Source organism: Struthio camelus, chromosome 2, assembly GCF_040807025.1.
Source record: "Struthio camelus isolate bStrCam1 chromosome 2, bStrCam1.hap1, whole genome shotgun sequence".
NCBI classification, from domain to species: Eukaryota; Metazoa; Chordata; class Aves; order Struthioniformes; family Struthionidae; genus Struthio; species Struthio camelus.
In genome coordinates, this window is record NC_090943.1 from 30,023,464 (window position 1) to 30,045,656 (window position 22,193).

The 22,193-nt window shown below is 41.6% G+C and overlaps 1 protein-coding gene across 5 annotated transcripts in view; it reads left to right on the forward strand.

Annotated features, from left to right (window-relative positions):
• Nucleotides 1–14,799: 14,799 nt before the first annotated feature.
• The window catches only part of GLCCI1 (glucocorticoid induced 1), a 55,404-nt gene continuing 48,010 nt past the window's right edge, over nt 14,800–22,193 (forward strand). For 2 of the 5 annotated variants that reach the window (XR_011139626.1, XM_068934937.1), the window contains exon 1: nt 14,801–15,375. Coding sequence is in view for 4 of the 5 variants with exons in the window: in XM_068934937.1 (XP_068791038.1) it covers nt 14,925–15,375 (451 nt within the window). In the remaining variant the exon portion in view is untranslated. Of the gene's footprint in view, nt 15,376–22,193 lie in introns of all 5 variants that reach the window. The other 3 variants (XM_068934936.1, XM_068934934.1, XM_068934935.1) reach the window with 3 other exon arrangements.

The following is a 22,193-nucleotide window of genomic DNA, read 5'->3' on the forward strand; positions in this document are numbered from 1 at the left end:
TGATGCACTACAAGCTATAATTACGGACAGGTGGAAACTGCTTGAAATATAGGTATCTTCATAGGTTTTTCCTAAAATGCTACTGTTACCTAAAATCTCTCTGATTTCAGAACTAAATACTCCTTTCCTCACCTCTGCCTCTCTTCTTTGATGAAAAATATTGATTCGTGACTGACTTCTTTTTTTTTTTTTTTTAAAGCTTTAAAAACCATTCATGTAAGGGGACCATTTCCCTGCACCACTGTCAAATGTAGGCTTCACGAATGGTACATGTGGAATACAGAAGACTCAGCAACAAAGTTTCAGAATTCACCCTCTTTCTTAATTGCTGGAATTTACTTGCTCTTTGGTGTGCATTCTTATTCATCCATGTATATTTAACATGGATGTATAATTAACCCAGGATACAGAAAGAAGATTCTTCTTTGTCGGGATAAACTAGGCGTTGCACTGGTGTAGAAGGAGGGATGCAAAGTGATTTTATGTTTTCTTGGCAGTGCAGCTGTTTTAACTGCCAGTGACTATGAGAACCTATGCTAGCTGAGAAATACAGCTGTGCTATGGAGTGCTATGCTATATCTGTGCAAAGCAGGGATACTCGGAACAGAAGGAAATCCTCAGAAAAGTTGGAGTACTAACAAACTTAATGAAGCCAGTATACAAATATAAAAGGCCAACCTATTATAAACTTTTAAAAGTGAGATATATATATTAACGCTGCACTCAGATGTCACAGTGATATCAGTTCAACGCATTCTGATGCTTGGATCAAAGGATCGAACTGATTATGCTAGTATGTATTAGAACTGCTAATTAAATGACTTCAAATGCTATTGCAAAAGGTAAACCAATTTGATCTTTGTTCTCATAAACTTTATACTTGTTCCTTAAGTAGTGGCTTATATGTAAGACTCTTGTGCAGTTATTCATATTGTTGAGTTTTTTACAAAACTGATGCCAGTTAAAATTCTCCACGTGCCTATAATAAAGTGGCACATTTTAGTGTTCCCATACTTGTATATATGGAAAAAGGCTGAAAAATACTGAAATTTAAATTTGGTAATCTGTTAGATGGGAAGTCATAAGTGGAAACCCTAATTTGGAAAGTTTACCACTTGAAAACAAAAAGCTGATTTAACTTGGCAACTTAAACATCTACTGGAGGGAATATTTCAGCTTTTAGGACTCTAGGATGGGCAAGCTGAGCTCCTAAATCTTTTCTACCCCCATGTGTCTGACTACTATCCCTGCTAAAATTAAGCAGCAAGAAGCTTATTTTATAGGTATGGAAGAACAATAAAGCAGATATACCAATGATTTTTAAAAAACAGACGTAACACTCTCCTTTTCCAGTGGTAGAATTTGGTCTGTCACCAGTGATGTGTTGCTTATCACGCTGCCAGCAAGGAAGCGGGGAAATGCCTGGGAGCTGGCAAAACAATAGCAAAAGTGGACCTCAACTTGCATTAAACACAGGAATAAGACTTCCATAAGTATTTGATCTCTTTGTGATAACTCAAATGTTTATCTCTACTAGGGAGTAATATCTTTGAAATGTCATTTTGTTTTCATGCACACACATTCTTCCTGTGTAGCTGAAGACAAAGATCAGCTCTTCCACAGTTGCTTACTACTACTTTCCCACACAAATTGGTGATAAAGTTTAAACTTTACTTTACCATCCTATATGACTGATGATCTTAATTTTACACTTAAAACATAAGGCTGTAAATTTTTTTTTACTTTTTACATATTTATCACATTGATTTAAGTAATGTCTTCTCCACGTTTATAATCTAAAAATATATTCACTTTGTAAAATATAAAGCTATCATTAATTCCCTCCTAAAATCACCTTCTGCCTTCTTCTCATCAGTGTTAGCAGTTCTTTTGTTCTCAAAAGATCTGATCAACAAATCCATATTCTTTTTTCTTTTCATCCGCTCTCACACTTTTTCCTCTCTCCTAATCACTTATCCTGGCAATTCCTACCAGATTTTCTTCCTACCTCTCCTCTTTTCCCAGTAATCCTATAATTTTCTATTTGCTTGTTTTCCTCTCATTCTTTATTTTTCTTAACTCTTCGTGGCCACCCTAACAAGGATGTCTGTCCCATCCATGTTTTTAAAAATCCTACATTTGACCTCATTTTGCTCTCCCATTTCTGTTTAGTCTTCCTTCTGTCCATAACTTCCAAAATGAAATAATGCACTGCCTTAAACAATTACCTCAGATGACTTTCTGCCAAATCTGTCTTTGCCCAAGTCGTCTTTAGTTTCTGCTGTATATGTTCCTCTCAGCGGTTCTGAGGTCACTATTAATTATGTGACCAAATCTCAGGACTTCTTCCACCTCCACTGCCGGTGATACTACTGATCATACTCTGACTCTGAAATCTTGTCTTCTCTTGAATGTTGTCTCACTGTCTTTTCCTGGTTTCTCTCTTTTTTCAAATCATTGCCAATTCCTTAACCTTTCTTTCAGCAGCAGATTTCCATCCTAGCTTTCTCTTTTAACAGACATCTCGCCTCTTTCAATTCTTAGTGTGTTTTTTTTAGGTGATTTCTTGTGATTGCCTCATTTCAACTGTCATATCTACAATGAGATTCTTCCACTTTCATTACACGCATCTGGTCCCCCTTGAGCCTAAAATGTTGAGGTTAAGATCAACCTCCTGAATTGCTGCTATGATGTTATCAGCCGTTCTTTGTATCCTTTCCTAGCATTCCCCTTTACTGGCATTTTGAACACAAATTAGTGGTGTCCACTGGACGCTCATTTATGATCTTATCTTCTATCTTACTGTGCAGCTCTTTGTTCAGAGCTGATTATGCCATTTTCAATTGCCTGTGTATCTACTTCTCTCAAAAGTGCTTTCATACACTTATTTCAGGTCTTGCGTAAAACATCTTTCCCAAAATAGACTATAAAAACACTACTCAGCCTTCCTTCAAAGCTATCTCAAAACTCACTTCTTTCGTGACGTATTCAGGAAACTGAGAATTGATACTGGCCTGGGACATTTTCAGTGGGAAATGCTCTTTTCAGGTTATCTGTAGCCATATACATGCATTGTGTGGTCTATCTGGCAGTATATATACCTAGTTTATACTAAATACATGTTCTCATATAACTTCATTCTTTCTCCCTCTTTCCTCTTGTTTGCGACTTCGGTTTGTCCTATATATAAGTGCTTTCATATTAATAACTGCCTTTTTGTGTGCATACAGCAATCAGTACAATATTCCAGGACATAAAAAATGGTAGTACTGTTTTTTTAGCTCTAGCCTCATGACACTGATGAGGTCTCCAAAAACACATACACTCCCTGGACACCTGTAGCAGTATATACATAACAATAAGTGCTACGTATCTTCTAATAATATAATGGAAAAAGAGGAATAAAATCCAAACATGTCAAATAGTTTGAGGCATTAACATCATGTGTCATGTCAGTACATTTGATTGCATTTAAAATGATGTGAATATGTAGTGTGAAAACCAAATGTATGCGCTATCACATAGTCCAGTCCAATTAAAAATCTTTTCACGGTGAGGATTTCACCCATATTTTTAGAATAGCTATTGTTTATGCTCGAACACAATTAGAGACAGATAGAGATTTCCACTGCTGCCAGTCAGTATATATCAGAGGAGGAAAAGGGGATGGAGAAGTACTTAAGTTCACTGTACGTACAATGCCAGACATGAGAGGATCATGATTAATCTTTCAGTCACTGAGCTGCTGTGATAGCAAACGGGGAAAAACAGTTCAATTAAAAAAGGCTGGGGAATATTTTGAATTTAATTTCTTAAAGGTGTAAGAATCCCAGGTCACTTCAGATTCAGTGAGTCCTAATCGTTTACAAAACCAGCACCCCAAGTCCACTGAGCTGCACAATTTATAAATCACTTCAGGAGAATTCAGTATGAAAGGTGATATGAAAGTGCAAGCTGTTAACCACTGTTGCAGCTGACTGAACATTTTGTTTATTCTCTAACCATATTCTGCTTCAGGAGTCTGTACCACAACTAATTAACCATAATGCTTTATAATTGTGTAAACAGAATATATAATAGATCTGTATGATATATGATTATTTTTGCCCTTAAGGAAAGCTTTTATAAGTTAAACCATGCACTCCTTGAGAATTGCCTCTTCATATTTGCACTTATAAGGTATATTTCTCTACTGGCCAGAGCTTGGGGAACATTCTAGAAAATAATATTCGTTAAGCCTGTCCAGGTGTTTTCTTGCAGGACTGACTCTTCAGAGCCACATCGCCAAAGCTGAGGTGGTTGCAGCTGCCTCTGTTCCTTCCTTTATGCAGCCAGCAGCGAGGAAAGGGGCTTCTGTACAGAAATGTATCTGTATTTTAAAAAAATCAAGGCTCACTTGTTTATTGTAATGCAGCAGTTATTTGCTTAATCTTGAGTTTTGTCCTCCTTACTTTTTTGCGTTGTTTTATATATTAAATTTCATCAGCAACTCCATTATTGCTTTGTGGACCGCTATGACCAGAAAAAAAAAACAAATAAATACGTATTTCCTTGTTTCTGGATTATGATCCATAAATAAGCACAATTCAGTGTGGTTAGAGGATCACCATTCTCATGTCTGATGTGCCTGTCCTTCCCACACAAAACAAGACTCGTGGGACTGCAGTAGACCTGTGGGATCAGACACCTGATTTCGTCCTTAGATGAGGGCCCTGCCTCCTTCAGGTGACAGCACAGACAACATTCATTTTAAAGAACCATTCAAGTAAAGGAGTGGAAGTGCCAGGTTGCCTTGACTTGGGTACCTGAGCTCTGCATGTCTCAGGCTGTGGTTGGTACCAAAGTCTTAAAGGACCAAACTTAGCAGAGCTGATTCAGTCCGGTTAGACTCCATCAGATTCTATTTTCAGACAATACTGGTCAGTGTAAGATGCTCATCAGAGCCAGTAGCCATCCTAGCACCCAGGAAACGCCCAGCTACCTAGTAGTCTCCTGACGTTCTAGTAGGAGATCCGTTCCCGAGGCCCACCTTATCTGGGGCATTCGTTCACCTTTTGGACGTCTTTTATGTAAATGACAAAAGAAAGTAATACCAAGATAAATTGTTTCTGAAAGAGAGAAAGAGAAAGAAAGAGCAAAAAGCAGATGATGTCTGGATATAGCAACCACTCAGCTGATCTGGAGGCGCAGGGTCACATTACACTCCTTTGGAAGGAGAATTGAGCTCTTCCGGAAGTCTGAGGACACCACAAGGAGGGCTAGCATTGCAGGGAAGTCTAGATCCTTCTCACCAATAAAGCTTCTGTATCCAAGAAGGATTTGGCAGAGCTGGCCCCATATATACAAACTGAGGAGTTGACTTTAGTAACCTCAGAGGCTTGGCTCAGGGAGTTGTCTGTGTCAGCCTTTGTGCTCTCCAAATCAACTTTACAGATCATCTATATGACTCTTGAGGTGGTTTATTAATTGGCTTCCAAGCCTTTTGAGGTAACTTTTTTTTTTTAAGGTAACAAGCTTTTTCTTCTTCCATTGCTTTGTCATCCACAAACATCGACTTTTGGATTCAGACCTGTCTTCTCTCCCTTTGTGAGCTAAGAAGTCACAAAAAATTGTTTTTCTTTTTCCTTTCTCCTTTCCAAAATTAAGAGATATAGCTTCTATCTTCTGTCGTTGCATAATCAACTACACTTCTTACTCCCTTTCTCTATACTTTGTATGATGAGTTATCTCACATATTCTTTTTCTAAATACATTTTCTGTTTAAATTTCTCGCTCACACAACAGAGATGCGCTGTTTGCTGAAAGAGCCAAAGCCATAACTCAGAAATGTAGGAGGACTTCCACTTGAGACATTTCTTCAAGTAGAGAAAAGACTACTTTTGTTTTATCTTGGACTTACAATAATTAAAAATTAGATCAAGAAATTAAATTTCTGCATGGTGACACTTATTTCAGCTGTTTATCTGAATGCAGTAGTTATATCTCCACCAGTAGCGGTTACAAAAAATCTCAAGCATGAGGGAAATTAAGTGTGCCCATATCTACCCGGCTGGCCAGTTCAAATTTGCACATGACAAGCTTGGAAAGAATTTCTTAAAGTCATGTGTGGTGTTTTTGTTATTTAAGACTATGAAAATCTGAAGAAAACATCCAAACGATGAACTTCATTGGAACTGTCCTGATCTCTGAACGACAGAGCTTTCTTTCTGGGCAAATATCGCATACAGATTTGCCAAGTAACACTTTTCTTTACAAGGACCCATAAATCTCAGATTACTCTCAAGAGCAGTAAATATTGCAGTAATGTTGTTCTTGATTACAGGCACGACCATAACAGCTCTGACTGGTAGTGATTTCATAATTATGGTTGATTACAGACGTGTTACTATTGCCCTGATGCAAAGGGGTTATTTGTTTTTTTCTGTCTATTGGATTCCACTGGAGACCCCAGCACACTGTGCCAGCACACACAGCTTCTCAGCTGCCTTCCTCAGAGCCTTGACACTAACGCAAAGCATTAATAACAGGACCTGAGATAGCTGGGCCTGTGGACTTTCTTACAGAATTATACTGAAACGCTCAGAAAACACTGTCACTACACCAGTGGAGGCCACTTTCTAAAAGGATCCTGAATTTCGGCACCTCTTGAGGGCCCTATCTTTTCTTGCAAATAAGGTTTTAGGTCACAGTGCAGGGACTAAAGTTACTCATACGATTACTATCCTATCTTTACAGCAAGAACCAACACGATAATGAATAACAGGGAAAAGACTATAGTCCATAACATTGTTCATGTTTTCTAGTACTACAGAATTTTGAAAGGAAAAGCTCTATTAAGTCAATTACAGCCCTCCCTCAGTCAATGAACAAAAAAATCATGCCTTACAATTTATTCTCCAGTGCTTTGTTTATTTGGTATTAAATGACTCATGGAATAAGGTTTCCACCTCCCCCCTTGGGAGATTATCCCAGCTGCTGAAACTTACTAGCAGTTCCCTTGCTTTGTCTTTCTTTTAATGATGTCTTAAGTTTTTCATCCTATTTTAGTTTGAGATGTAAAGGCTACGAAGTAAATCTACATCCCCAAATCCACTTTGAAATGCAATTAAGGCTGTGAACCCACAGACCCAAGGAAACATGCCGTTAAAACAGAAATGCATGATATATTTCACTTAAATACTATGCCACCTCAACCTTACATGTTCAAGCTAACTGCACACTTCCTTGTTTTTACAGCTTTGTTCCTTAATATTATGTAAATGCACTTTTATTGTATGTAAATTAGCATTAGGCTAATTGTTACAACCTGTTTCATAGCTGCCACACCAACAGACCACATTTACAAGTAAATATTTGTTCCACAGGCAAATATATTACCTGACTGGAAATAGTAATTACTTCCAGCACTTCTTCTCAGTACTGTGACTCTGTGTTGTAGCCCCATAACTTGTTGTATGCACAGAACTTCTCAAAATGGAATATATTTACTAAGAGCACATATCTTACGGAGTAGTAAAAAAAAAAAATGTGTCTCTCTAATACATTTTATTCTTACTCTTCTTACCATGCTACAATAACCCTTTGTCATAAGAATACTCTCATGCTTTGAACATGCAGAAACAGCATGTTTGTCTCCCAGTAGTGGTTATGTAGTACCTCATGTCACTCAATAGCCTCCCATTTAGCTAGGAAAGGAGCGGTGATGACAAGCTCTAAATAAAATTCTGTGCTGTTTGTCGTGCCTAGGAGAAAAGATGGTAGCGAACAAGGCTTCATTTGTGAGAAAATGTAAAGTAGGATAAGTAGAGAGGTAAAAGGAATCCAGAAAAGGACTCTCTAAAATTGAGATAAGAGTTCCTAAAACCTTGGATTTGCCTTTTAAATCAGCACTGTCCAAATGCATGCTTGTTAACAACATATAAACCCAACAGCTAGGGCATGCTTGTGTTAGGGGCTTGCATGATTAATGCAGTCCAGAAAGAATAACAACAAATCAGATATAGACAAAATCAAGAAATCTTAATGGACAGATGTTAGGGCTACACTATCAGACACTTATAACTGATTTGACTGATTATAACGGCTTCAAATCTACCTTGCTAGGGGATACTGCTCATTTAAAAGGTAAAATGCCATATAAAGCAAAGTACTATACAGCACAAATTTTATTTTCCTCATGTTCTTAGAAAAGTTACAGCTCACATGAAATGGTAACTTTTCTATCATTTATTATATTTGGTATGATTAGTAATACATATAAACAGCAACACAGACACACTCAAATTGCTACTGGTGTTTAGTTATTTATTTATTCTTTTTATCTTTTCCATTCAAAGTAGTATTCCGGCACACACTTAACACAGAGTATCTAAGCTACACTGAAAACATAGTTTGTCTCCTCACACGTGTTTCTAGGAGGTAGCACGTGGGTGTTTTGCAAAATGAAGTATTGCATTATTTAGCTATTATTATTATTGTCATTTTACAGACAAGAACCTGGCAAGAGAAATTAAGGTAAAAAAGGCCAGAGGTGTCCATTATTTTTTAACACCTCGGCTTATCAAAATACTTAGCATTTTATACTGTTTTGGTAGTTTAATGCACACTGCGAACAGCTTCACTTTGGTATTCAGCTCTCCGGCAAGTTTGGCCTCAAGCACCCTCAATACTGAATGCCCAGCAAATGGGAGAAAAAACAAAAAGCAAAATCCTTCAACTGCTCCTGTGAACTACTCCCCTCCCACACCTTCTTAGTCCCTGCTGTGCTAAATGAGATTTTTTTCCCAGATAACACACTGGAGAAAGGGGATGGAGATGGTGATTGAGTTAACTGACCACAAGGCACAGTAAGTAACCTAGGGCAGGACTATAGGCTAGAGAAAACCTGGTTTTTCACGGGGTAAGGTTGGACATGTTTGACTTGTTAGCTAAAGGAAAGTTTTGAATAGAATTACCTGTCCCTATGGATAGAAACAAAATCTTTTAGAGGAAATAGCAGCTTGGAAAGCAGGTTTGGTGGTTCTAGCTGTGAGTTAAATGGTTGCCTTTATGTTGAACCAAAGGTCTAGGGAATACCTAATTCAGAAGTCCCAAGCGGCTGGTCTATTTTCCTGAAGAAGAAGAGAAGAAGATGTAGCAGCAGGCCTGATTCCAGATGAGATAAGATTTTGTTATAACAATGGTAATGGTTAGTGGGCAACTTCGGGTTTAACTGAGTTATCCTCTATCAAAAGAAAAAAAAAAGCTTGCAGCAGACAGGAAAAAAAGAGAATTATCCAAGACGGTATTCAAATTTCTTAGGAGAAATTCTTAGGGTTCCTCTTCTGACCTTCCTGGCTTGTTTGCTATGCAGTCCTTATTCACAGCGACAATCCACCTTGTGCACTGACAGAAATAGGATAACAAGTAGCACTTGAGTAAAAAGACAGTATTCTAACACCTGCCTGGTGAAATTCCACGGTAAACTTAATTCTGAAATATCCTCATTTGTGGGTGATCATGAAGACTAATTTGACTCATTACAAATGCTGTTTGACTCCATAGATCTAATATTCTTTTAGTGCTTTTGCTTAATGCCTTTTTCCCCTTTGCAGGAAGGCAAAGACATAAGGAAAACAAATCCATCACTTGACCATGTTTGGTCCCTAAACTGGGTTATCAACAGCATCAACAGCACAGTTTCTGCTGTTGGTCCGCTAGAAAGCATGGCTCTACTCCTCAAGTGTGAGAGACAAGATATGCCCTCAGCAGTGGGTTTCCTTTTGCTGTTGGAAGATAATTTGTGCAAGACACATGAAATTCATCAAGAGGTAGAAGTTTTCTAAGTAGATTGAATGTGGAGGCACAAGTTTGTTTTTGTCAGCATCTATCTGTCCCATTTTCACTCCTGCTCTACTTCCTTCTTTTTACCTCTGTCCAGTCCTATTTCTCACTCCTCTGCATTTGACCTAAACTTCTCAACTCCAATCTATTCTCTGGCGAGTGCCAAAAAAAAATGTACCACGATAATGACTTTGTATCAGCAGCTCTGGAGAACTCAGAGGCATAACTGCAAAGTAAGTCCCAAGAAACCTATAGACAAAGAGTCATCAGCTGATTTGAGGAGATCATATCTGTGCAATTTAACATTTTGGAGTTGCAAGGAGATGGAGTGTGCTTGACTACAAAGAACAATATTATTTTTTTCTGCTTCACTGCACCAGAATCAAAATGGCTGGAAAGCAATCACCCGTAGTAGTAGTCTGCACACACCAATATCACTACTGTTTTAAACAGTAAGCACATATTTCTAGGTCTGTACTTTTGTCAGATTTTACACTGGTGCCCTAACTATAGATGACACTCTCATTCCTAACTATATATTCTGTAACTACAGGCTGACAAGCATTATCCTGACCAAATTTTATCATTTCAGAGCTGTACCTTGGGTTGTTCTAGTCTTCTGCTGCAGTTAATGTTATCCGATTGTCTCTTCCAGGACTTTGTTTGGATCTAAATACTTCATCTTGTTATTTCTCTCATCTCAAATGTAATTTTCTCAATTCTAAACTCATTACAAATAAGTGAAATACAAGGAATGGATCAGATGATAAGCAAAGATAAAAATGTATCCATTTTTATTACCATTTTGTGTTAGGCACTATGTGAAAATCTTTGAGAAAGTCACCAGGAACTTGGTTCTAAGTGGGATAGGCAAAGAGTAGCAAAGAAAGTAGAGGCAGAGGGAGATAAAGAGACTTTAAAATAATGAAACCAGCAGGTAGATATCTAGGCATCAAGTCTCTGTTCCCGGTGTAAGTGTCTCAAAACAAAGATCTGTCCAGTCACCGTCTACTGACTGCCTAAACCTTCTTGGTTTCCACAGCTCATGACAATCAAGTAAACCTGTTTCTGCCCTAGAAAAAAGAACCCATTAGTAATCGATAATAGTGGGATAGATGTGTGAAGTCCTGCTCCATATTTGTCTCTGGTTGCCCTGCTCCTTGAGTTTATTCCTTTGCTTCCACACTCTTGCTATAATACACAATTTCACTGCTTTCAGGGTGCCTATCCATCCCACAAGTTATGCTAAGAATGCCCATATGTCTCCCAAAAGGCTTTAAGTTTCAGAAATCAAATTCCCATTGCCTCCAGTCTAAGCTCTCCTAAGGACATGTGATCTGACAAGATTTTCAAGGTAGTTTCTTAAAGTGGAAATGAGAAGCAAGAAACACTTATGTGGCTTTTGAAAAGTCGTCTCAAGGTATTTAAGGTAAACATGGGCTTTTGAGAGATGTGAAGATTGTGAAATGGGCTCAGCTTTTGCTTCACTTTCCCTGTTACATCTTCTCCTGTATGTTAGAGAACAATGGTATTCCCTAAGAGAAAGACTCTGAAACCTAGAACAAAAACTTAAACTTAAAAATCAGCAGTGGGCATGCCACTTTAAGGAAGAATACTTTCTTCATCTCTTCTGAACTAGACATGACTACATCTCCTGGTCTCCTGGGAGGATGATGCACTGTTGTTATACTACAGACTCTAAACTTAGCTAGGACAGTTTTGAATGTCTTTTCTTTTGGGAGGGGGAGTGAAGTCCCCCACTTCTTGGGGAGAGAAGTCTACCGTACATAATTGTTGATATGTTTGGTAACCGTTTGACTGGAAAACCGCTGCCCCTGCATTGGGGGATATTTTTATAGCTTGCTTTAAGGTTATGAAGGCTATGTACTCATTCACTTTGGACTGCAAGGTTATGGCATAGTCCTCAATTTCTTTGGAAAGGAGGAGTTGCTACTGTCATTTTAATATGCTATGAGAAAGGATCTCATAGCATTAATAATGCTCATAGCATTATTGTTGAGGGATTCATTTTTGTTTTCGGTGTTGTTAGGATTTTTCTGTATCATGGGATTACCTTTATGCATCTATTCTTCCTGCTCAAATCTTTCTTGTTTTGATGGGGAAGAGTGTGATGGACTTATCTGTGGGGATGATAGAATAGTGTCTGAACAGCTAAATTCAGAAGAATTACACTGCTTCACCATTACTTTAATCTTGTGTAACTCTGTACTCTGCAATAGCTGTAGCATATCAGCTATTGTCCCAGTCAATGATGCACCTCAGCTCAGCTGACTCTCAATCATTTTTGCTCCAAAATAAGACATTACTTTACCAGCAGTGCAATCTGATGAAGTCACAGATCTAGAAAAATGCACTTACTGTTTAAAATCATACTGATTTTAGTATATGCAGAGTACTTCTACAGGTGAATGCTTTCCAACCATTTTGATTCCAGTGCAGTGAAGCAGAAAAAATAAAGTAGATAGATAGACTTCATAGCAGTGATTAAGCACAGTGCAAAATCTTAGGGAAGGAAGTTATGCCACAGCTATACTAGCAAATTTGTCTCATGTTAGCAGAGGACTGGACTAACGGAAAAATATATGGTTGCTGACTTTTCTTAAAATTAATTTATACAAGTGGCTTTGTTGTCTGAGTATACTTCCACGTGGATGTGAGGTGTATTATTCCTACCCTTTCTGTAACATAACCGTGGTAACTGCATCACATGATGCTAGTGCAAACAAAGTCTCATTAACAACCCATGAATAGATGCATTTTCCTAGAATATAGCTTCCCATTGGGTCTATCAGCTGGTCCCTGGGCTACCAGAGGGTAAAGATAGGTATGGACAGCTTTGCGAGCGCAGAGTAAGTGTAGTAACCTGAAGCGTAGTACAAGAGAACTATGAGTGTTCGTTATATAATTGAAAAGACTACAAGGGATATAGTTAATTGTCATGCTACTACTTACTACTGATAGATTCTAAGACTGTATCACATAAAGATATAGTAGAATGCAGCTTGTTAAACATCAGCCATTTTATTTCTATCTATCTATAGTCTGCAACTTTTTTTTTTAAGCCTGCACTTTAAATCTGAGAGGCCATCAGACTGAGCTGGCTTGTTCCAAGAAGCAAGTCTCGCTCCATTTTTCTTTCACCTCCATTAACATCCTATTCACATCAAATCCAACATAAACACTGCTCTCTTGATGGACTCAACTCATCTTATCTCTCTGATCTTATGGCCATTTATTTTCCTAGCCATTAAACTACTCATCTTAATCTTTATTTTCTTTCTGTCCCATTGTCTTGTATTATCAATTCATCTAGTGGGAGCTCTTTCTCCTAGAATAAAAGCACTCTCCTTAATATCGCTGTGAAACTTTTATTTTCCTCTTGATACTCTCAGAAAAGTGTTTTTTGATGTACATTTCATGTACACTGTGGAAAACATCCCATAAATGTGCATGAGATTATCATACATTTAATTAGAATTTGAAGATATCTTGATCTTCTAGCAAAAACAAAAAAGTACCATAAACACTTGACAGTCACATCTGCTTGACGTGAATAAACTTTGTTGCAGATAATTTAGGTTTTGCCTCTGAGTCTTCCCTGCATGGCAGTGGAGGAAGTGGGGAGGGGTAGGAAATTCTTCTGGGAGTATGGGTAGCAGAGGACTCAAACTCACAGGATCTGCTATTCCACTCCAAATTAAGACAGCATCTCAATAAAGACAGGGCAACTTTAAAACGGGAGCGTATCTCTATGTCCCACCGAATAGACAACCTCTGGGATTGTTTTCCACCCAAGCATTTAGATTTCTGCGCACTGCCGATACGGTCTCCGGATCTGGCCTGACTCCAGCCTCGTGGGCTCGCGTACCTCACCGCAGAGCACCGCAGGGCCCGTTTCCTACCTCTCCAGGCCCCTTCTCCCCAGGAACCCCACGTGTGGCCTTTCCACCAGCGGGACCACACGGGCGACAGACCCAACAGTTTGCACGGCCAGCCCCGAGCTACTTCTACCAGCAGGGAAGGCCATCTTTACCCTTCGCTCACACACCGCCGTGCCGAACTGCAGCGACAGAGAATGCTTTGTAGGGGGGAAACCTCTCGTTACTCGGACTGAAAAGCCCGGAGGCCTGGGGCTGCCCAGGCCTTTCTCCACAGGGCCCAGCAAGACACCACCCGCCTACCCAGGGGAAGGCTCCTCTCCCCTCCTGCCCGCCGCTAGCCGAGCGGGCAGAGGCCAACAGCGCCCGGGCACACCGGGGCAGCCGTGCCCCCCTCTACCGCGGGCGGGCCCCCGCCGCCGTGCGCCCAGCCGCCTCCCCCCGCCGCCTCCCGCGCCTGCCACATCCCACTTCCCTCAGCCCGCCTCCCCCGCCGGCGGGCGGGCCTCCCGCCGCGGCCCCCGCCCCCCGCTCTGGGGCGCCGCCCTGTCATTGGCTGAGAGAGCAGAGCGACAGCGCCACTGGGCAATGGCGCCAGACCTGGCGCGGCCAGGGCGGCCAATGGGCGCGCTCGCCTGCCGCCCCCTGCCCGTCGCGGCCGGGCGCCGGGGCTGCGCGTTGCCATTCGGAGGCAGGGCGGCGCGGGGAGCGGATGGTGCTGGCCGCGGCTCCCGGGCGCTGGCGGGGGCAGGAGCTGGCTGCGGACGCCTCCCTCGCCGTCCCGCTCCCCTCCTCACCCCCACCCTCCGACTTCGTACGCCCTCGTCTCTCCCCGCCGCCGATCGCCCTGAGCCGGCAGCGCTGTAGGATGTGAGCGGCTGCGGCGCTCGGCAGCGCCCCCGGTGCCCAGGACGCTGGGGCGGGCAGCGATGGCCAGAGCCTGGCGTGGGAGCAGCCGCCGTCGCCGATAGGAAGCGCCGGGGGCAGCTGGCCAGGCGGCGCGGAGACTCCCTCGGGCCGTGCAGCGCTTGTCCCGTCCTGCCCCGCCCCCTCGCCCTCCCCCCTCCCTCCCTTCCTCCCCCTTCCTCCTCCTCCTCCCCCCCCCCCCCTCCGCGGCTGGTGCATGCGGGGCGCCGGGGGCAGCGCTCGGGCCCCCCGCCACCACCGGAGCGAGTGACCCGCCGGGTGCTGCGCGTCCGCGCCATGTCCTCCTCGTCCAGCTCCTCGCAGACCCCCCCTTCCCACCACCAGCCCCCGCCGCAGAGGATGAGGCGCGGCGCCGCCGGCTCCCCCACCGCCGGCAGCGCCACGGCCGGGGGCCCCGGCAACGGGGCGGGGGGCGGCACGGCGGGGCCCAGCCGGCTGCTCCAACCCATCCGAGCGACCGTCCCCTACCAGCTCCTGCGCGGCAACCAGCACAGCCCGACCCGCTCCCCCTCCGCCTCGGTGGGCAGCAACACCGGGCCGGGGGGCGGCGGCGGGGGTCGCGGCGGCAGCCCGCCGCCGCCCAGCGCCACGCCGCCGCTGGCGGCGGGAGGCGGCGCGGCGGAGCCGGGCCGGGTGAAGGGCAGGCAGCGGCGCTCGCCCGACAGCGGCGGCAGCAGGAGGAGCAGCTCACCTGAGAGACGGAGCCCCAGCTCCCCGGTGTACAGAGGTAAAGCCGCCGGCACAAAGCCGGCCTCCCGCTCCGCCGGGTGGGCGCCCCTTCGCCCCCCCTACCCCCCGCTGTGGGGGTCGGACCCCGCAGCCCCCCCGGCGGGAGGGACCCGCGGCGCCCCGCAGCCGCCGCCCAGCCAGGGGCGTGAGGGCGAGCGGCCCTGAGGGACGGGGCAGGTGGCCTGGCCGGGGAGGGGAGGGGAGGGTCGCCGAGCTGGGAAGGAAGCACCTCGACCCGCTGCCTGCCCTCTGAAAACACAGGACCGAGCCCTTAAATGTCATCCTCCTCCCAGGATGGGGCCTCGGGGAAGAAGTACCCTCCCCGCACCGGGCAGCGGCGGGCAAAGCCCCTGCCCCGGCCGGGGCAGCAGCCGAGGGCCCGGCGGGTGCGCAAGCGGCGCCCTCCCGCTGCCCCTGCCCCGTGCCGGCTCCTGCGCCCCGGACCGCGGGCGGCCGGAGCCCCGGTACGGACTAAAACGTTCCTGCTCCTCCCTGCCAGGGCACACACGCTGGAAAGGGATGTGTGGAAATGGGGCACGGCTCTAAAATTAATGCACTTCCCTGTCTAGAGGTGTGATTATTTCCGTGCCTATTGGGGACGAGTTCGGTTTGCACCCGAGATGCCGTAGCTGAGTTCTCACATGTGCCTTAAAACCGAACCTCGGATGCTCTTCTCCTTTGCAGGGTTTGGCTTCTGAAGGACCTGACTTTTTTAACATCTTAGGTTAAAATTATGTAATGTTTTCAAACGCAGAGGCCAAAACAAAAAAAAAAAAAGGAAATCCCTGTGGTGAGATGCTCAAAAACAAATGACACAGAATCTACCTACTTGAGATATTTAGTACTGAATCCTTAAGACTGTTTAAAAAACCCCCCAGAAACCTGTAGTCAAAATAGGCCTGTAAAGTTTAAAACGTAAAATTGTCTCTTAGCAAGTCTAACTTAACCTGCGTCAGGTTGTCTGTTGAATTATTGAACGTATTAAAGTGGCAGTGGCCATCTTATCCCCCCCCCCCCCCGCTTTCCTCCCCCATCACTTCAGCAGTTGAATGAATCAGACCTAAATGCACTTTTTATGTTATCCTGCTGTAGCTATCAGGTATCACACATCATCTCTTTCTGGGAACGTTTTATGTGGTTCAGTACCCCCTGCTTGTTCTGTCCCCTCCTTAAGTCTTAGTGCGTTTCGTTTCTGTGGCAAATTGTGGTCTGCATTGGTTGCCAGTGTGTTTTGTAGTAATGGAATCTGTTAACCTTCTCCCCACCCTCCCACCCTTCAGTTTTGTTAAATGTGTAGTAAATCCTTGCAGTCGGTAGTATTTGTAACTTCAGGAAATCTGCGTAATCAGAATGGTCCTAGGACATGCACAGCATGCTGCAAATGAACAAAATGTCACTGCCAGTTACACATGGAGTTAATTTACCTGGTATAGTATTTGTCCTTATGCAGATTACCAAATCTGATCCATTGTAATTTGAACAGAGATTTTTTTTTTTAACTTCTTTCCAGAAAAGATCTTACATCTATACAGGAGTTTTTACATCCTTTAAAACACAGCTAATCTGAAGTAGTTTTACTGCATTCAAGGTATATTTATGGTTTTAAAGATCACATTTTCCCATTGTGTTAAATATTTCATGTAGACTTCCCCTTTTTCCTCTTTCGTTAACATTTGGAGAATGCTAATGGGAAACTAGGCAAAACAAAAAAAAATTCAGTGCGTATGAATATTGCTAGCATTGAAGCTGATGACAATTACTGTAAATTATTTAATTCTGTGAATCTGGTGCAAAACATTGTAGTGATGCAGCATATAAAGATCTGCACTTAAGGTGTATTGAAGAGGAAGGAATGTGGACAGTTACCTGCAAGCAAGGAAAAATAGTGCAAAGCTGTGAGGTATTTCATTATTGCATATAAATTTTTTTTATTTGAAGGGAAATTTTAATTTTAGAAAGTGGTTTTAGCGTTCTTCATCTGTGGGCTGTTCTAGCCTTAATAAATCGGACTATAAATTAGTATTGAACGACTTTTCCATCATTAAACTTGTTTGAGCTTGCCTCGTGGTGAACCACGTTAGCAACGTAGACAGCTTGATTTAGTTTAATGAACGCAATGTATAAAATCATAAACGGTCCACCAAGAAATCCACCCTGTAATCTGTATGCGCTGTGAGGAATTTGTTCCCCCTCCTCCAGGTCAAGCCAGCTGCTGCTGCAGAAACTGACATCCTCTCGCAAATCCTGAATGAATGAATGAAAACAACGTGATCGCCCTAATAATGACCACAATTGCACACGTCAACAGCTTTATCTTACAGAAATACAGGCACCATTTTCTAGCAGGCTAGGGCAATAAGATACCCTGTTTCTGTAGTTTTGTAGATTGAAAGGTTAAAAGAAAACCCATCCCAAAACCGAGAGCTGTTTTACACAATTTGGAGTATAGTTGGGTGCCGCGGGGCAGGATTTTGTCTTTGTTTCCTTAATTGTGCTCCGCATTTTCCTACGTGATGTATGGATACTAAAAATGATGTTTGTAGTGTATATGGCAATGATAGTATATAGAATATTGATTGGTGAGCTGGAAGACTGCTGCAGTAATAATGGAGGACTTGAAAAAATTTTCTGTTTTCAAACGTGGACCATCTTGCTGCAGCTTGTTAAACAATGTGCTACTCTAGCTATTTATAGTTGTTGTCGGTATGCAAGTCTTGGGGAAGCTACTTGATTAAGTTTTTTGTCAGTTTTTAAAACGATTGCTGACTGCTGTAAAATGAAAGCTTACACTCTAGGTATAATCCTGTTGTTTTTCTTACCGGTGCAGGAGATCTGTTTGTCTTTGGCTCTGCAGTCTGACTTAGATTGTTTCATGAATATGCCTGTGCTGGAAACTGCTTATGATTCTGATGGATAGATGTTTTTCTCTTCTTAAGGCACCTGCCCCTTTCTCACCTCGTTTCAGCCTTTTTCCAATACAGACTCTTTGTACTGGGTATCCTACTAAACTATTTTACTGGGAATATTTCAGTGATTTGCCAGCAGTTCTTTTTCTAAACCTGATTCTGTGAAACCACTTTAGCTTTGAGCCTCTACAGGTCAAAGCAGCTACCATTGCAGACGTTGACATCACTACTACATGAATGAAAGCAGCATGCTCTGTTTTTTTTCCTCCTGTCATCTTTTTTTTTTTTGCCATCCTTTCTAGAATGCCATACACATTTTTGTTCTACAGCAAAATACTATATGTTTAAAACTGAGACTTTATTTGTTGACATTTTGCTTTAAGCAAATTTGAGAATTTGTACTTCGGAGGAAACCATTGATGTTAGTATTTATATTTGGTCAGTATTGATACTGAATGGATGAGCAATCCTGAATCATTTCAAGATGCTGAAAAAGTAGGAAAAAAGAGGGGTGGAACTTGTGCTCCTGTAGGATAAGCTTGGAATGTGTGCGTGTACACCTTTCCTCTGTAGTAGTGTGTGTGTTCCTCATCAGTAGATAGATTATTTTATAGCCTATATTTATGTTTTAGAGGTTTGGCAATGAAATAAATGTCGCATTGAATACAATAATGCATGGCTTTCTTAGAGGGAATATGAGTATATCAGTACACTTCTGATAGCATAAGTGTAACTGACAGAATGTGAAGCAGCATGGTTTATGACAAAGGACAATTCAATAAAAAAGGCAAAAACCCTTGAACTGATGAAACAAAACGTGTGACTCTCTTGTGAACGCTTATGTTTTACAAAAAAAAAAAAAAACAAGCAGAGTTGCTTTTTACAGGGATAAAATCAGTAGTTTCTGTTACTATGCAAAGTATGTTGTATAAATATAAGAAAATGGGTTTCCTGTTTAGTTTTTTTTCCCATGGTATATTTGTGTACAAGAAAACTGTAAATGATTTCTATCGATATTTATATGTGATTCAAGCTCGATATTGCTTTCATCAGATGCTTTCACTTGTTTTATGTTAACTACAGTGGCACTGGTTCATATGATGCTTCATATTTTCTCTACCTTACATATATGTAGTTTATAATATTATAAACTTTTTCCCTAGAAAATTTTGGAGGCAAAGGTTAGTTTTAAAGACATTTGAAAAATACTGTAATCAGTTTGGCTGTTAGGGGTTCCCTACATCTTTTCCTTCCCAAAATAACTACTGGAGTGTTGCCAACATTAATAAGAGAAAGCAATTACAAAAGATGCAAACAACTGCATAACCCAGTTCTGAGTAATAAGTATGTATATCTGTTGTAATGCTAGTAAGATAAAAGACTAGTAGAGTGAGGAGTAGAATAGGACAGACAACATAGGTGATCTCTAGGCTTGTAAGGAATATCAGTATTTAAAAATCAAAATTCAGACTTCAAAAGCTGGAACTATTTTAATATCCTGGATTAAAGCCATCAAATATTTTGGCATAATAAGCACTTATTACCAGAGATGATCTTGATCTTTCCTTTATTTCTAACAAATGTAAGGTAAGGAAGTAATTTTTATGACACTTCCTATTTCCTGATGCCTGAATAATAGCAGTATTCCCATAATTGTATGGGTGGCCAAGACAGTTTTGCTCCAGCTTTGTCCCTCTCTCTTCCCAAAATAGCTTTTGTTGCAACATAATATGGTTAAATAATATAATTTGATTAAATAAAAGACACTGGCTAAATCTGAACCAGTCGTCTAGAAGATGAAGACTCGTTAGTTATATGTTCTGATGCTATCACTCTTGAGACAGATAGCTTATTAGGAATCATTATCAAATACGTTTCATAAGATGCTTTAACAACTGAAAGAAGCCTAAGGAATTCAACCACAGGAAAGAAATATGGAAAGGTACTTTTCCCATTGAACTTGCATGATATTGTAGCAAGGCATAAAGCTATTAAGAAGGTACTCCTTTCCCTGCCTCATGGAAAAAACAATGTTATGAAGTATCAACAAATAAAGTATATGTATATATGTCTACTTTAAATGACTAGCTGACCTTTGACTCTTATTCTTTGGAAGTAAGCAAATTAATGTTATTGTTTTACATGGGGCAAAACTGAAGTTACTTGCCAACATCGATGCATAGAAAACCAGCAGCTAAAACTGAAATTAGGCTTCTGAAATTCATGGTTTCCATTTTTGTTGTTTCCTTTCCGAAGTTTTGGGAACGAAATGGAAGCTATATCTTAACATACAAGAAAGATAGATCAAGAGAATGTATCCTATGGAATCCTACGAAAAAGTTAGTGTTTGCCAAACACAGACTGATACGTGAGGAGTTGTTGGGCTTTGCTATATTGCTAAACTTAACAATGGAAAGCTACTTGTTTTTAAAATGTGGCTTATGCTACTATTCTAGATAACATCGTGGGAAAAAAGTGATAGATGTCAATGACTGGTGGCAGTAACTCCCAAATTTCAGTTCAAGCTGGACTTGAACAGCTGTTAACAATGAGAAACCTAGCATGATTAAAGTGTATGCTCTTCAGTGCTTCAGTTTAAGTGAATATTTGAGGGACTTTTTATGGTACTTCATCAGCTGACTAATTGTGTTCATCTGAGGAAGGTAATAGTTTTCCTTCACAGTGGAAAATGTAAGTTTCCATTTAAATCAGTTGGCAATATCTTCAGTAAAGACATGTGTTGCCAACGCTTGACACAATCGTTTAGTTCTCCATGGATTTAGCATATGTTCAACAAAAGTTGTTAATATAGTGGGGTTTAACACATTGACTAGCGTTTTTTTGAAACGTATCTTTTACTGATTGAAAAAAAGGCCCCTGTGGTAGAGATACATGAGGTGGACAAAGATGCTGCAGAACTGACAGTTGTGTGTTAGTGATCTTCTTGCTTTAATATTAATATTTAAATACATTGAGTCTCCCCACCCTTTTTTTTTTTCTACCCCAGCCTCCTACGCTAACCTGGAATGCCTAAACAGTGGTTTAAGGCATTTTCAGGGAAGTAAAATAGCATATGTATCTCACCCTTAGAAGGGCTACATCAACAGTAATTTTGTCAGCCTAAGATTACCTTCTTTTCCTTTGTGCAACCATTTTGCACAAAGGCAACTGCAAAATGAAGACAGTTGGAGATTGCAGTGAAGGAAAAGTGATTATTAACCACAAATATTCATTTCAAATTCTAAATGTGAATTCACTTCTTCCAAAAAATTAGATTGTTCTTCCGTTATGCTTTATTCGTTTTTTCTGATTTGACTCCCAGGTTCTCCATCACTCATTTATATGATGACTATTTTTGATTCAGAAATTAAACCCTGAAGCTTGGAAATAAATGGTAAGTGCTGAAAAGAATCACAGTCTGAATCTTCTGCAGTATGGATATCACACAAAGTATCATGATACAGAGTGTAATATTATACCTTCTGAACAGGGAGCCAGTTTCTGCCACTCTTAATTTTTTTTGAAGCTAATGTCTCATCCATGGAAATACTCATCCATGGTAGGAACCCTCTCTGGAACCCTTTCCTTCTCCCCCAGCTGTATGAATATGGACTTGGGGCCAGAACTGTTCCCATGTGCAGTCCCCTTGAACTGTCTGGAAACATGTGATGGCTCTGCTCGGCCTGTGTCTTCTGCCCTTACTAAAACAGAAGAGGGCACATACTTACTACAAGTCTGTCTCTGGGAAGGAAACATAGCGAGGCTGAATGGGACTGTACCGTTTCCTTGGCATGTTGTGTCCAGCCTTCTAATAATACTTCAGCCTGATTCTGATCCTTTCTCTTCCCCCTTTCCCTGCTCCTTGGGTATCTGCATTTCATCCTCCTGTTAGCCTCTTCTCCTGTATGCC